General features: G+C 54.8%; 1 protein-coding gene across 2 annotated transcripts in view; it reads right to left on the reverse strand.

The window, feature by feature from the left end:
* LOC133346159 (netrin-1-like) overlaps positions 1–14,471 on the reverse strand; it is a 35,909-nt gene extending 21,438 nt beyond the window's left edge. Inside the window, exons 1-4 of one of the 2 annotated variants that reach the window (XM_061557626.1) lie at positions 14,438–14,471; positions 13,750–13,873; positions 3,035–4,614; positions 772–1,760 (exon numbers count right to left, since the gene is read on the reverse strand). In XM_061557626.1, the coding sequence (XP_061413610.1) occupies positions 772–1,760; positions 3,035–3,534 (1,489 nt within the window). In that variant the 5' untranslated portion in view covers positions 3,535–4,614; positions 13,750–13,873; positions 14,438–14,471. The other variant, XM_061557617.1, reaches the window with a different exon arrangement.
* Positions 14,472–17,030: the final 2,559 nt, after the last annotated feature.

Here is a 17,030-nt window from a genome sequence, read left to right on the forward strand (position 1 = left end):
CCAGGCTAGGTGCCGGAGGAGGAAGTCACGGGGCAGACCCAGCAGGTGCCGTGGGTTGACTGCTGTGCCAGGCTAGGTGCAGGAGGAGATCACGGGACAGACCCAGGTGGTGCCGTGGGTTGACTGCTGTGCCAGGCTAGGTGCAGGAGGAGATCACGGGACAGACCCAGGTGGTGCCGTGGGTTGACTGACTGAGATGACAGGCAGATGCAGCAGCTGTGCCCCAGCACTGTGACAACTTGCTGCGTTTAATCCCAACCACACAACCACCACCACCACTCACACAACCACCACCACTCCCACACTCACCACCACAACCACTCCCACCACTCTCACACAACCACCACCACCACCACTCTCACACTCACCACCACTCTCACACTCACCACCACCACCACTCACACTCACCACAACCACCACTCTCACACTTACCACCACCACCACTCACACTCACCACAACCACCACTTTCACACTCACCACCATCACCACTCCCACGCTCATCACCACCACTCTCACCACCACCACTCTCACACAACCACCACCACCACCACTCCCACACTCACACCACCACCACCACCACACTCACACAACCACCACCACCACTACTCACACACTCACCACTCACACTCACCACCACCGCACTCACCACCACCACTCACCACCACCACTCACCACCACTACTCTCACACTCACCACCACTCTCACACTCACCACCACCACTCTCACACTCACCACCACCACACTCACCACCACCGCCGCCGCCGACTCACCGACGCACTCGTGGGCATCTCTGCTCGTGGCCCTCTGCCAGGGCCGGTCGTGGTGGAATGCTCGGCACGAGTCGCACTCGGGCCCGCCCGTGTTGTGGCGGCACTCGCACGCGGCCGCCCCGTCGCGGTCGCGGCCGCACCGCGACGCGTGCCCGTTGCAGCGGCAGCGGCCCCCGACTTGGATGTCGGCCACGCCGTGGTAGCGACTCTCTGGAGGCGTTCCGTCCGCCAGCTCGTTGCTGACGGCGCCGCCGCCGCCGGCTGTTGACCCAGGCGAGACGACGCCGCCGATGACCCCGCCGGAGGAGGAGGAGGATGATGATGATGCCGAGGACGATGACGACCCCCCGGCCAAATTGCTCCACGGCTTGACCAGCACCACCTTGATGTCGGTGGCCGTCACCCAGTCCTGCAGCACGGGGCTGTTGGCGAAATCGTTGGCCGACGGACGCCCGTCCAGCGTGCTGAATGCCACGAGGCCCTGGGACAGGTGCGCGTCGGTGCACAGCGCCTCCTGCTCGGTCATCTTGGTGACGGTGCCGCGGTGCGGCCGCCCGAACACGCGTCGGCACTGGCTCGAGTAGAAGTGGAAGGGCACCCACGTCTTGCCGCGGTCCATGGACTTGTAGATGGCGAGCGAGTCGGGCGGCAGCGGCGTGCAGAACTGGACGCTCACGAAGGTCACCTCGTACTTGAGGCCCAGAGGCACCACGAGGGTGACGTTCTGGCCGGGCGACAGGCCCGCCTCGGACAGCCAGCACGTGGCGTTGTGCGGGTTGTGGAGGTCGGTGAGCAGCGAGGGAGGGTGGGCGCCGCGCGGGTCGGACGAATCGCAGATGCGGCAGCCGACGCCGACGGATCCTCCTCCTCCTCCCGTTGCAGCCGCAGCAGCAGCAGCAGCGCCGGCGAGGATGTGGCCCCGGCCATCGCCTCCGGAAGGACCCGAGGAGGATGAGGAGGAGGATGAGGAGGAGATAGAGGAGCAATACCTGCGGAAGATTGCGAGTGGGGGGACGGGACGTGGAAAGTGACTGCCGTGACGACGCGGATGACACGAGGTTGATTGCTGCTGCTGCTAGCTGCTGCCTCACCCCACTGCCGCCAATGCTGCGGATGTTACTCGTAATTGAAGATGACGATGATCTTGCTGCTGCTGCTGCTGATGCTGCTGCTGATGATGATGCTGATGATGATGATATTCACAATAAAGCACTGCCTTGGACGACCTGCCCGCTGCTGCTCGTGCGCTAGCCGCGACTCACGCTGCTGCTGCTGCTCCTACTGCTGCACGCGGCTGCCTGTAGCCCAGCACCGTGTGCGGAAGCGGCAGCGAGGGGTTGGTGGGTCACGCGCGCGCGCACACACAGAGACGTTGAGTGAAACTTTCTTTCCGTGGCTGTGACAGGAGAAGGCGGCACAAGAACGAGGCATTGGGATCCGCCCGTTCCATTTGTACGGGATAGAGCGTTGCCCCCTTGCACGCGAGGGTTTTCTCCGGGTGCTCTGATTTACTCCCAAACGTAAACGTTCATTCAGTGGCCAAGAACGCCTTCATGTATAGAGGACCGCAGAGCCTGGGGGTGGGATTTTGCGTCGGCGCTGCTGCTGCAGCTGCTGCTGCCTTCCCGCTCATCTGTGCTTCATCGTCCTCCTCCTGGCGCCTCTGAGTCCTCCTCTCTCTCTCTGAGTCGTTCTCTCTCTCTGAGTCGTCCTCTCTCTCTCTCTGAGTCGTCCCCTCTCTCTCTGAGTCGCCCTCTCTCTCTCCCTGATTCGTCCTCTCTCTCTCTGAGTCGTCCTCTATCTCTCTGAGTCGTCCTCTCTCTCTGAGTCGTCCCCTCTCTCTCTCTGAGTCTAATCATGATTATGAACATCAATGATATTCATTGTCGAGTCACGGCATATCGAAGTGGACTTCTCGCCATATCAGCCACCAGAGGCGCTCCCATTCACGTGCGTGTTGAACGAGCGCCGCTTACTGCTGCTGCTACTGCTGCTGCTACGCATCCTACTGCCCCCTACAAATACTATAGCTCGGCAGGGGGCCGGGGGGGGGATCACGGGAATAGGATGGGGAGCGGTGGGGGGGGGCACGGGGAAGGGGGGAGAGGGCTCGCTAGTCGAAGGGGGAGCTCAACACCAACAGTGGGGGGAGGGGGTCGTCACCGGGAGTGGACAGTAGGGAGGAGTGTGTGGGGGGGGGGGGGCAAGGGGAGGGGGGGGGCAAGGGGAGGGGGGGGGGGCAAGGGGAGGGGGGGGGGCTCACCGTGACGGGGGGCTCCCGCACGTGCTGCTGGCGCGCGCCTCCATCTCGAACGCCGCGTTCACGAAGTCGGGGATGCAGCGGCGCGGGTGGCCGCTTTCGTTGTAGCACGGGTCCGGGGAGCTACCGCCCGACCCCGCCTGCTGCTGCTGCTGCTGCAGCTGCAGCTGTAGCTGCTTCTGCTTCTGTTGCTGTTGTTGCAGAGAACGATTTGGACCGCCGGCTGATCCCCCCCGGGATCCTCCTCCACCTCCTCCTCCACCTCCTCCTCCTCCACCACCTCCTCCACCTCCTCCTCCGCCTCCTCCCTCTCCTCTCCGACGCAGCGGCCCCCCCATCCCCAACCCGGAGTTGGGCACCGAGGCCAGCCCCGGGCCGGAGCCCAACCCGGACCCTACGGACCCGCGGCCCGCGGCGGAGGAGGAGGAAGAGGAGGGACGCGCGGCCAGGAGCGCGCGGCTACTGCACAGAGCAGCGACGATGCAGAGCGCGAGAAGAGCCATGCCGGCCCCGTGTGTCCGTGTGTGTGTGTCAGTGTGTGTGTCAGTGTGTGTGTGTCAGTGTGTGTGTGTCAGTGTGTGTGTCAGTGTGTGTGTGTCAGTGTGTGTGTGTCAGTGTGTGTGTGTCAGTGTGTGTGTGTGTCAGTGTGTGTGTGTCAGTGTGTGTGTGTGTCAGTGTGTGTGTCAGTGTGTGTGTGTCAGTGTGTGTGTGTCAGTGTGTGTGTGTCAGTGTGTGTCAGTGTGTGTGTGTGTCAGTGTGTGTGTGTGTGTGTCAGTGTGTGTGTGTCTGTGTGTGTCAGTGTGTGTGTGTCAGTGTGTGTCAGTGTCAGTGTGTGTGTGTGTCAGTGTGTATGTGTCAGTGTGTGTGTGTGTTAGTGTGTGTCAGTGTGTGTGTGTCAGTGTGTGTGTGTGTCAGTGTGTGTGTGTGTCAGTGTGTGTGTGTCAGTGTGTGTGTGTGTCAGTGTGTGTGTGTGTGTGTCAGTGTGTGTGTCAGTGTGTGTGTGTGTCACTGTGTGTGTGTGTCAGTGTGTGTGTGTCAGTGTGTGTCTGTCAGTGTGTGTGTCAGTGTGTGTATGTGTACTCTCTTTACCCCGATGTCTATCCGTGTCTCAGTATCTAAATATTCTCAGATTGATATCTCTCTCTGGCTCTCTCTCTGTGCCTGTCTCAATGTTGCCCTGTACGCGTGTCTGTCTGTCAGTCACTTATCAGTCGTTCTGCGTCGCTCACGAGATCTGCTTCTCCGCCAGTTTAATAGCTGCACCTTCCTTCTGGGTGTCTCCGAGTCTCGCTCAGTCGCCAGAGACGCGGCAGTCGTCCTCTGCAGTGGATATCGCTCGATTCGTTCTTCGCCGTTGCTGTGTCCGTCCGTCTCCCACTCCCCCCCCACCACCCTCTCGCCTCCCGTCTCTCCCACCTCCCTCTCTAACCCCCTCCCCCACTCTCTCTCCTCTCTACTCCCCGCAATATGCTACGTGCTGTTGTTTTCAGTCTTCTCTCTTCCTCCTCCCTCTTCCTCCTCTCTCTCTCACCACCTCTGCTCCGTGCTCAGCCCGGCACCTTAACGATTCGTGGCAGTGACTCCTGCGTGGGGGGTGGGGGTGTGGGGAGTAAGCAAATGACGTGAGAGAGAGGGGGGGGAGGTCACAAACATCAGCGCGTTCTATATTTGCCCACTCGCTGAGCGCACAAGCGCACGCCGCAAACGGAGCGCACGAATCACCTCGCTGCCCGAATCTCGTCAAGGAGCACAAATCATCGACCCACGCGAGACTCCTCCGCGCTCATCATCCCTCGTGGCAGAAGCAGCAGAAGCAGCAGCAGCAGCGGCAGCAGCGACGGCGTTTTTCGGGTTCGGCCATCGAACAAAAATAGATTTAAATTTCGATTTAAAGCTTTCGTGACTGCAGGGATTCATTTTCTTGGTTCTTTCGGTAAAGTCACGTAGAATGGAAATAATGAAATAATAAAAATTAATCATAATAAAATAATTCTCACGACGTTTCGGCCACAACGCAAGCAGCCGTCCTCAGGTGAAGAACAGGTCTGTCAGAAAGACAGCGTCTGAATGAACACCACCAGGCTTGGCAGCGTATATTTAAGTTGGGTTGAAGGGGGAAGAGCGCCTTGACAAAGGAATTTGCATATCAAGATATGCTAAATTCCTCTTGATATGCAAATTCCTTTGTCAAGGCGCTCTTCCCCCTCCAACCCAGCTTAAATATACGCTGCCAAGCCTGGTGGTGTTCATTCAGACGCTGTCTTTCTGACAGACCTGCTCTTCACCTGAGGACGGCTGCTTGCGTTGTGGCCGAAACGTCGTGAGAATTATTTAATTACGTTTTATTTTTATTCTTTTATTATTTCCATTCTACGTGACTTTACCGAAAGAACCAAAAATAGATTTGGCTGCCGCCCGCACCGTCCAGGCAGATGCGTCGCTTCGGCGGCCGTCTGGAACGCTCCCTTCCTTTCCGATATGCGCAAGCACGCCGGGAGCTGTGGCACTTTTAAATCACCTGGGGTGACAACTCGCGTCTTTAGAACTGCCTCGTTGCGTTCAGTTTGATTCCGTTCCCCCGCACCTCCGATAAAGTCAACATGCACAGCACTACATTGCAGACGAGCAGTTTCAGCCATCATCACAAAGGTCACATAATTATAATTTAATATAATAAGGGGCCGTCCATAAATTACGTCACGCACCTGGGGGGGAGGGTCAGACATTTGTGACGATGTGTGACGAGTGGGGGGGGGGGGGGTTGATCAAAATGCGCAACTTTAAATAGATATAGAATTAATCTTCTTGGTTCTTTCGGTAAAGTCACGTAGAAGGGAAATAATAAAACAATAAAAATTAAACATAATGCATTTACACTAACCTCTGCTGCTGTCTTGATATGCTAATTCCTTTGTCAAGGCGCCCTTCCCCCTCCAACCCAGCTTAAATATACGCTGCCAAGCTTGGTGGTGTTCATTCAGACGCTGTCTTTCCGACAGACCTGTTCTTCACCTGAGGACGGCTGCTTGCGTTGTGGCCGAAACGTCGTGAGAATTAAATTTTATTATGTTTTATTTTTCATAATCAACGTTTTTGGGTTTAGATCGCGTTTATTTATAAATGTGTCGTAACCCTCCACCACCCGACACGGCCAATCAGTAAAAAAGTGTCACGTTGACAAAGACAAATAGTTCACTGCTTTAGCCCACCGGTGTGTTGAAGCCACAACATTTACAATTTGAGTACTCAAATTGTAAATGATGATGATGATGAGGAGGATGATGAGGAGGATGATGAGGAGGAGGATGAGGATGAGGGGGAGGATGAGGAGGAGGAGGAGGATGAGGAGGAGGATGAGGAGGAGGAGGATAAGGAGCAAGGGGAGGATGCATCAGGGCGTCGTTGTCGCTCAGTTCAGCTCGGTTTATTTCGAAGCACCTTGCGAGCTATGGGACTCTTCAGTCGGCTTTGTTGTGGCTTCAACACACCGGTGGGCTAAAGCAGTGAACTATTTGTCTTTGTCAACGTGACACTTTTTTACTGATTGGCCGTGTCGGGTGGTGGAGGGTTACGACACATTTATAAATAAACGCGATCTAAACCCAAAAACGTTGATTATGAATAACATTGGTCGCGAAAGCCTACGTGTTAAAATGTTTTATTTTTATTATTTTATTTTTTCCCTTTTACGTGACTTTACCGAAAGAACCAAGAATTTGAATCCCTGCAGTCACGAAAGCTTTAAATCAAAATCACGTACATGAACAATAAAATCGTACAGAAGAAGCACCACCCGTCCATGCTGCGTACAAAAAGTGCAAAAAAATCCATTTCGATGTTTGATCCCAATAACAATCCTTATACAATACAGAAATGAGAGGACATGGGTCAGGAGAGACGAGGAGAGGGAGGAGGATGAGGAGGAGGATGATGATGAGAGAGCAGGAGGATGAGGAGGAGGATGAGGAGGAGGATGAGGAGGAGGAGGTGGAGCATGAGGAGGATGATGATGATGAGGAGGATGATGAGGAGGAGGATGAGGAGGAGGATGAGGGGGAGGAGGAGGATGAGGAGGAGGATGAGGAGGAGGATGAGGGGGAGGATGAGGAGGAGGAGGAGGATGAGGAGGATGAGGAGGAGGATGAGGAGGAGGATGAGGAGGAGGAGGATAAGGAGCAAGGGGAGGATGCATCAGGGCGTCGTTGCCGCTCAGTTCAGCTCGGTTTATTTCGAAGCACCTTGCGAGCTATGGGACTCTTCAGTCGGCTTTGGCGCGGAGGAGAAGCGGCGTCTGTTTTCACAGTGGGCGGCGGGGAGGAGGAAAGTGGGAGGGGCTTCAGAGTTGGGGGCGTGGGCACACGGGAATCACGTGATCTAGGCTTGAGCTGATTTGCAAAATAGAGAAATGCGTCGACGCAGTCGGATTCAAATATTCACTAACGCCTTCACGGCGATCCGGCTCACGAGCCGAGGTGGATGAACAACACCACGCCCGGCCGCCTTTGTCTCCCCAGTGCTCGTTCTAGTAGGTTTTGTTACGTATTTATGACCATGCTTAATCAGCACGCCGTGGCCTCTTGTCTAATATCCACGAGCTGGTTTATCACTCGCCGCTGTGCACCCGTGGATCCGACTCGGCGCCCTTTCCGCTTGCACTCTGCTCTTGATAACACGTGTGTGTGTGTACCACGTGTGTGTGTGTGTACCACGTGTGTGTGCACGTGTGTGTGTGTACCACGTGTGTGTGCAAGAGTGTGTGTGTGTGTACCACGTGTGTGTGCACGTATGTGTGAGTGCACGTGTATGTGTGTGTGTACCACGTGTGTGTGCACGTGTATGTGTGTGTACCACGTGTGTGTGTACCACGTGTGTGTGTGTGCACGTGTATGTGTGTGCACGTGTATGTGTGTACCACGTGTGTGCACGTGTATGTGTGTGTGCACGTGTGCGTGTGTGTGTACCACGTGTGTGTGTACCACGTGTGTGTGAGTGCACGTGTGTGTGTGCACGTGTGGGTGTGTGTGCACGTGTGTGTGCACGTGTGGGTGTGTGCCCGTGTGGGTGTGTGTGCACGTGTGTGTATGTGGGTGTGTGTGCACTTTTGTGTTTGCACGTGTGTGTTTGTGTGCACGTGTGTGTGAGTGCACGTGTATGTGTGTGTGCACGTGTGCGTGTGCGCGGTAGTGCAGCGGTTAGCGCACTTTGCTACGAACCCCGCGGCCCGAGTTCGATTCCCGCTCACGGCCAACGCCGGTGACGATTATCAGAACCGGTCCTGGGCCCTCCCCTAGGTAGACTCAGCCTCAAATGAGTACCTGGTGCGCGGTGGGTAAACATCGCCACTGGGGGAGACAAAGGCGGCCGGGCGTGGTGTTGGCCACCCACCCCCTCGTGTGCGGCCTTCATAGGTGCTGCTCGCTAACAGCACTTGCCCCGACAGTCTATGTTCGAGGCCATACGGGGAAGGGAGAAGATCTTCGTCTTAACGCGTTCGGTTTGTGGGACTTAGCAGGGCAGTGACGTGCTCGCCCCAATGGGCAACTCATCGTCGAAGGACGCCGCTGGATCTTCAACGTCCCACCGTGAATCAGTCGGCGCGCGCTTTAACGATCGCTTATTGACGCTCCCGCGCCTTCCAATTATCCAGGGCCGCCGCCCCCATTCGAACCGCGCGCTTCACCGGCCAACAATCGGCAATGGCGCTGTAATCGCTCGCTCACCGTGACGGAGGCGTTGCCTCATTGGCCGTGATTGTGACTCGATGTGACCCTTAGCGGTGGGGTGGTGGGGGTGATGGTGAGGAGGGGGGCGAGAGATCACCGCAAATGCTAAAGAAACTCTGTTAATAATTCATCCACCCCCCCTCCTCCTCCCACTCCTCCCCCCCACCTTCTCTCCCACTCTCTCTCTCTCCCCCTTACACAGCTGCACTTTACTCCTGCAGGGCGGCTGGGTTGGAGGGAACGAGGGAGGGAGCGAGCGTGGGTTTGGAAGGCGGTGGAACATCTAAAGTTAGAGGCGCAGCCCCTGCAAGTGCTCGCTCTACGCCACTGTTGGTGGATAGGCCTCGACTCTGAGAGGGCAGTTGGCCTACTCTTCCACGCCGGCCCAGACGTCGTGGAAGGGAGAAGCGGCGAGTACTCACAGTTCACTTGGCCATGCGCAACCTGGCGAACCCATTTAGACTTCCGGGTGGACAGAAGCGATGTGAGTGGGGGGGGGCAGAGTGGGGGGGGGGGGGGTCGTTAAGCATCTTGCACGATTGTTTAGACTGCAGCGGCAGGAGATGGAATTGAGGAGGCGACTTGCAAGCTCGGTTCTGGATGACCACAGTCGCAACATTGGGCGAAGTTTTTTTTTGTAATGTCCCATTTATGCAGCAAGTATCCGCAAATGTAATGTCACGCCATGCGCCCGATCCACAAACACCAAGAAGGAGACAACGCAGCGACGATGATAGTACTCCTGACGCCGATTACTGGTCAACACACTTTTTCTGGCATAAGGTATTCCAAAGGGTTTTAAGGTAATTTTGGGGTGCTGATTCCAAATCTGGCATCAGTTTTTGTCTATCACATCAGGTTTTTGAGATATCAAATATTGCATTTTCAATAAAAACTGCAGAAGAAAAATATTAAATAAATGTGGATATCTACATAAAATTATATTATAAACACACTATCCTAAAAATACAGCACCATATTTTAACACTAAAGCAGTCACTGACTCGCAACAACTTGCAATCATAAGTGACAGAGTTAATTTAGGGTAAATCAATGAAAATGGGGTATGCCGATAGCATAAAAATGAGATGTGATAGAGCAAATATGAGATCAGATTTGGAATCAGCACCCTGAAATTAGTCTAAAACAGCTGCAAAAGTCCAGGCCAGAATTTTTTTTTGTTGACCAGTGAATTATCTGTGCGTGACCACCTGAAACGTGACATTTGTAGCTGCTGTTGCCTCTCCGTCGACATCAGCAGCCACACGGAATAAGAAGATGAAGAGACTCACAGAATCATATTCTTGGTTCTTTCGGTAAAGTCACGTAGAAGGGAAATAAAATAATAAGAATAAAACATAATAAAATAAAATTCTCACTGAAAATTAAATTGTATTATTTCCCTTCTACGTGACTTTACCGAAAGAACCAAGAATATGAATCCCTGCAGTCACGAAAGCTTTCAATCGAGGCTCACAGATACCCACAGAGATGCAGACCAATAGAGACGCACAGAGACTCGAAGACCTCGTAGAGATCCGCAGACTCATCGAGATCCATTAGAAACGCAATAGACTGATAGAGACATCGCAGCGATGATGATCAACTCCTACCAGTGACGCGGTCGTCCGAGCTTGACTAGCTGCACGTGAACTCGTAGCTGTTGTCTCTGCATCGGCAGCAGCCTTCCAGCCCGTACGAAATAATAAGAATTCCATTGCGGTGGCCGCATCTGGTACGAGATGGATTATACTGGTAGAAACCTACTGGTTACACCAGCCCACAGGGGATTATTGTGTCCGTCCGTCCGTCGTGCATCCAAAAATGGGAGTGGTGGGGCTGGGTGAAGAGGGGAGGGTGGGGAGGAGCTGGGTGGGGAGGGTGGGGCTGGGTGAGGTGGGGCTGGGTGGGGTGGGGCTGGGTGGGGAGGGGCTGGTCACCCCGTGGTGCCCTTATAAAACTCAACGTTTAACCTACTCACGCCGGCTTGTGCCCGCCCTCACAGTCGGCCATATTTGCGGAATACACCACGCCGCCGTTGACCCTGGCCATTGACCGAGCAACCCAACGTTTCTACCAGCTCCCTCCGCAGGAATGTGTTGCAGGACATACTTCACTCATTGCGGTTGTGTCATTGGGGGGGGGCTGGGGTGGGGCGTACATTTAAAAAATAAAATAAAATCTATTAAATATGTTTTGTTGTTGTAATAAGCATAGAGTCAACTATATCCGTGTCAAATGTCAGCTCTATATGCCGTCGAGAACGTCGTTAGAATGTTACAGGACATCCGTGCAAAAATAGCTTCATAGCTCATCGGATCCCGCCGGTCTAAATAAATACATCTTCAGTTCGTTTTTTGTTCTTCTGATACATCAATCCGGCACTCACGAATGTATATTAGCCATGCCTGTCGTTTACAGCGTGTTTGGCTGCTATACATTTCCACGGGATAAGCCATCTCGTTCAGCCAGGCCGCTTTTTATAAGTGCGCCGTGTTAGGCTCAATGGGATATTACAACTGGTAAAATGAATAATAATAAAATAATAGTAAGTGAAAATAACTCAATAAAATCACGACGTTTCGGAGGCAACATAAGTCTCAGTCTTCAGGTGGGACCGTCACAGCTACATTTACTGTATCAAGTGAAGAGAAATCCAAGAGACAAGATCTTAACCACCTGAAGACGGAGACTTGTGTTGCCTCTGAAACGTCGTGATTTAATTGAGTTATTTTCATTTATTATTATTTATTTTATTATTATTATCATTTCTACCTACGTGACTTACCGAATCCTTGCAGTCACGAAAGCTTCAAATCGAGAATGGTAAAATGAAAACAAATAAATAGTTGAACAGAAATAGTTTCAGTCGAGGTTAAGTGCAATCTTGTTTCTGTGCACAACGCGAAAGTGCACACCGAATCATTACTGGAGAACGACCAGATGTGTATATTGCCAGAAAGGGTTCCAACATCTTCTCGCAGACGCTCACCCCTGGTACGCTATGGGTGGCATGGGTCCGTAGTTGTACGCAACATTTGATCGTGATGATGCACATCTGAACAAGGACGTACATCACTCAACAGGTCGAGTGGACAATCTCGGGAACGTACGGATGTTCGAAAGGAGAGCATCGTCCAGCTTGGCTTACTGCCATTGTTGACATTCGACAACATCGGCCTGGACGATGTCCCGTGACTGCCCAGTAGCGTCCTTCACGAGCCTCCTCCACAGAGGCCGATCTTGACACCGCTGGTACCAGTCGTCGGCAAGTCCGCTCAGCTCCACGTCCTCCTGTACCACATCACTCCATCTCTTCTCTAGCCCGTGCCGCTCAAGTAGTATTAAGACCATCGCGGCGCGTATGGGGGTGTGGTGTGTCTGGCACCACGCCCGGCCGCCTTTGTCTCCCCAGTGGTGATGCTTGCGCACTTGGCGAATGCCTCCGACTTCCCACGGCCGCTCGGTTGTCGAGGGTGTTGTCGTTTGGCCATACTTCCCCACGCCGGTGAGCGTGGGAGGTGTCTCGAAGACCCGTGAGCGGCGTGGGGGCGGGCGGGCGGCTCAAGATCGCACGCGCCCGTGGCGCAGTGCGCTAACCGCTGCGCCACCGCTCCCCCCACGTTTGGACAAAGACAAAGATTCCACCCCCCCCCCCCCGTCCCGATGCCCGCACGGCACACGAGGGGGTGGGTGGGTGGCCGGCAACGAGCGCGGCCGCCTTTGTCTCCCCAGTGGCGATGTTTACACATTACTCCAGGTACTCATTTGAGGCTGAGTCGACCTAGGGGAGGGCCAGGAACCAAATATTATTGGTTCTTTCGGTAAAGTCACGTAAAAAAAAAGAAAATAAAAATATTAAAAATAAATTCAAATATTTTTAAATGATAACAGCAAAAAAAAACCCCACGACGTTTCGATCGCAACACTTTTTCTCTCCACGTGACTTTACCGAAAGAACCAAGAATATGAAATCCTGCAGTCACGAAAGTTTTAAGTCAAAAGGAACCAAATCGTGACATATTACTCACCAGCCACGTGTAGCTACGCAGAGACACACAATGCATTCGCACGAGCTTATGCTGCACGTGTACATGCACGCACAGTTACTGCGTATGTGTACATAAAACTGTGTACACACACACACACGTACACTTTTACATGTACTTATAGCACGAACTAAATTACATGCAAAGACAAAGAAGCCCCGGATAGCTTTCTAACACCGTTGGGCAAGTGCTGTTAACGAGCAACTATGAAGGCCGGTACCACCTTTGTCTTCCCAGCGCAGATGTTTGCGCAAACTTGCGCAGGGGTCAATTCGACCTTGGTAGGGGAGGATGCCCATTCATAACCAGGAATGGAACTCGGGTCGGCGGGTTCGTAGCGCAGTGACACACACACCCAAAACAACAGCTCAACTCTTGAACACAAAGACAAAAACATATCCCGTGTAGCCTTAACAGACTGTTGGGGCAAGTGTTGTTAGCGAGTAGCACCTGTGAAGGCCAGAACGATACACGAGGGGGTGGGTGGCCAGCACCACGGCGATGTTTTTACGCACCGCACCAGGTACTCATTTAAGGCTGAGTCGACCTAGGGGAGGAGGCCCAGGACCGGTTCGGCAAATTGTCACCGGTGTTGGCCGTGAGCGGGAAACGAACTTGGGCCGCCAGGTTCGCAGCGCAGCGCGCTAACCGCTGCACCACCGCTCCCCCACGCACACACGCGCAAAACAACATCAACTCTTGCCCACAGCCACGCACACACACAGAGACCCGCGCTCACAAAGCATTAATAACTGTATAAAGGTTCAAATGATAATTGTGCTGGAAGTAAAGTTAAGTGAAATAAATAAATAGGCATGCGAGACGGATGGAAAAAAAATAGGAAGCGAGCGAGCGAGAGAGAGAAATAAAGAACGACGCGCTGTGCTTGCAGCGCGGGGCGACATCACACGGAGCTCTGGAGGGCGAGAGAGAGAGAATGACTTACACTGGGTGGCTTCGCCGACTCGCTTCGTGTGCCCCCCGCGACGAGCGGCTGCTTGTGGCGATTCCACGTGCAGACGGGGATGACATGGGGAGAGAGGGGAGACGGGGCGTGGGTGGTGGTGGTGCTGGTGGAGAGAGGAGGTGGTGGTGGGGGGGGGGAGGTCATACTGTGATGGGGTGGGGGGTGGAGGGAATACATGCCTCCCACCAGTGCGGACAATGCGTTGCCCATCCAACCACCGTGCTACCACGAACGCAGTCGCTCAGGCACAGGGCAAATTCAACCACCCACCCACCACCCACTCGACCGGCTCAGGCAAGCAAGCACGGACATTGCCATCCACGCACGCAATACAGCAGCAACTGCAGTAGCAGGGCAGTCAGCTACTTGCTCACTCAGTCATTCATTCAGTCACCCCCGCAAGTCAGCCGCTCGAAGGCGCACCGATAAACTCGCTCGCTCAGCCACCTACCAGTGAACGGTACAGCCACACATCCAACCGGCCAGTCATTCGATCACCTACCCACCGACCCAGTCACCTATCCACTTAGTCACTCACCAGACACTCCCTCGCCCGTCGACTCGCCCGCCAGTCACTCCGACGCCCACTCGTCCATTCAGTCACCCACGAAGTCACCCACCCCTCACTCCCTCACCCACGCACTCAACCACGAGTCAATCAACAGACCTCACTGAATCCCTTTTCCCGAGGGATGCGAGACACGGGACTTTGGCCAGAGAGGGGGCAGAGGGGGTATGGAGGGAGACGTGGGGGGCAGTTGTGGAGTTGGGGGATAAGGACGACTCGGGGGGAGGGGGGGCTTAACACATCCCTCCCACCAATGCCGACAATCCCTGCCCACCCACCCACCCCACCCACACTCACCAACAACACGGCTCCACAGGGCAACGCTAACACAACCGGTCCGCTTCACCCGATCGCCCACTCGTCACTCAAACAACCGTCATCACTCCTGCGATCAACACAGCCAGGCGAGGTAGTCGCTCATTCGCTGACTCACCCACTCGCTCGCTCGCTCACCGACACGTGAGACATATTTGTAGAAATCCGAATAACTGCACAGCCAGTAATGACGGTCACTCCCACTGGTAACGGGTCAGTCATTGACTCTCTCACCCAGTCAAGCCACCTGCCGCGCTTAGATACAAAGACAGCCAGCCGGAGAGTAGCCGTCTCACTCGCCAAACCAGCCAGTCACTCAACAACCCATCCACCAATGCGCCTGCGTATTCATTCTGCCACTCGCTCAGCCGTCAAGAACACAACCAGCCGGCGCGCATGCGACTCACGCGCTCAGCTTCCACACTCAGCTAGCTGGCTACTGTCACATGCGTGGTGATCCTGTGGAGGATGAGGTGGGGGTACGTCCCCCCCCCCCCCCCCCACCGTCTAACTCCCTATTGAAGAGCAGTGGGGGGCCCCCACAGTGTGCTCACAGTGTGTTCACCATCCCGGTGAATTACCCACATACCCCACTCGCACACTCACTCATCCAATTACTCAATCACTCACCCAGCCACACGCGCACTCACTCAGCCATCCACTCACTCACACACTCGCCCATTAACTTACTCGATAACACACCCATCCACTCACCCACTCACTCAGCCGTCCACTCATTCACCCTTTAACCCATTCACTTACTCGATCACTCACCCATCCACTCACCCACTCACTCAGCCATCCACTCACTCACCCTCTCACCCGTTCACTTACTCAATCGCTCACCCATCCACTCACCCACTCACTCAGCCATCCACTCACTCACCCTCTCACCCGTTCACTTACTCAATCGCTCACCCATCCACTCACCCACTCACTCAGCCATCCATTCACACACTCACTCATTCATTTACTCGCTCACTCACCCATCCACTCACCCACTCACTCAGCCATCCACTCATTCACCCTCTCACCCGTTCACTTACTCAATCGCTCACCCATCCACTCACCCACTCACTCAGCCATCCATTCACTCACACACTCACCCGTTCACTTACTCAATGCTCACCCAGCAACTCATGCACTCACTCACGAAATAAACCAGATGACCACTCGAGTAACCGTACAGTCATTCACTCGGTCACATACACACACCAAATAACATAGTCACCCACTCCCAAGTCACCCATCGACCTGATCAGACACACTGTCACTCGCTCACTCGCTCACCCACCCCACCAACTCACACACTCGCTCACCCACTCAGCCACTCGACCATCCACGTCGCCCCCGCAGTCACCCACGCAGCCACCTCCACGCTCAGCTACAAAGTCACACACGCGGCAGTCACTCAGTCATCCCGCCCGCCTGCCAGTCGCATCGTCACCCACTCGCCCGCAGAACGAGGGTGGAGAAGGGAGCGGTAGAGAGAGGGGAGGGGGGGATGAATGCAGTCGGCTCGGGAGAAAGGGATTCTTAGGGAGGTGTGACAGCATACAGACATAAACAAGGACAAAGATGCCCCGTATAGCCTCAACAGACGCTTGGGGCAAGTGCTGCTGGCGAGTAGCACCCGTTGAGAGCGGCACGGCGCAAGGGGGGTGGCCAGGCAGTGGCGATGTTCACACACAGCAACAGGTACTCATTTGAGGCTGAGTCGACCTAGGGGAGGCCCAGGAGTCGTGGAGTGGAACCCGGGTAGGCGGGTTCGTAGCGCAGCGCGCTAAACACTACCCTACCGCTCCCCATTTGCGGACACAAGCTCACGCACACACAGACATACAAGCCAATAAACGACCAACAACAACCGCCATTCGCCACTAAGCGGCGGTGACATCACCACGACGCTTGTGCCAGGCCATGTGCACCTTGAGGCCACGTGAAGTGTCGAACGCCCGCTGGCAGGAGGTCACGGGGCAGACCCAGGTGCCACGGGTCGACCGACTGAGATGACTGGCTGATGCACCACCTGTGCCCCCGACTGTGCCAACTTGCTGTGATTTATCCACCCGGCGCTTCGCTCGTTGTTGTGAGCGTCGCTCCTCCGCCCTCCGTTGTTGTTGGAGGCGACTGCCTCCAACTGCCCAGTAGCGTCCCTTCACGAGCCTTCTCCACAGAGGCCGATCTTGACACCGCTGGTACCAGTCGTCGGCAAGTCCACTCCGCTCCACGTCCTCCTGGAGCACATCACTCCATCTCTTCTCTAGCTCCACGTCCTCCTGTACCGCATCACTCCATCTCTTCTCGAGCCCGTGCCGCTCAAGTAGGATTAAGACCATCGCGGCGCGTATGGGGTGTGTGTGTCTGGCACCACGCC

Source organism: Lethenteron reissneri, chromosome 3 (genome assembly GCF_015708825.2).
Source record: "Lethenteron reissneri isolate LAM-NWPU_2019-01 chromosome 3, ASM1570882v1, whole genome shotgun sequence".
In the NCBI taxonomy this organism is placed as follows: Eukaryota; Metazoa; Chordata; class Hyperoartia; order Petromyzontiformes; family Petromyzontidae; genus Lethenteron; species Lethenteron reissneri.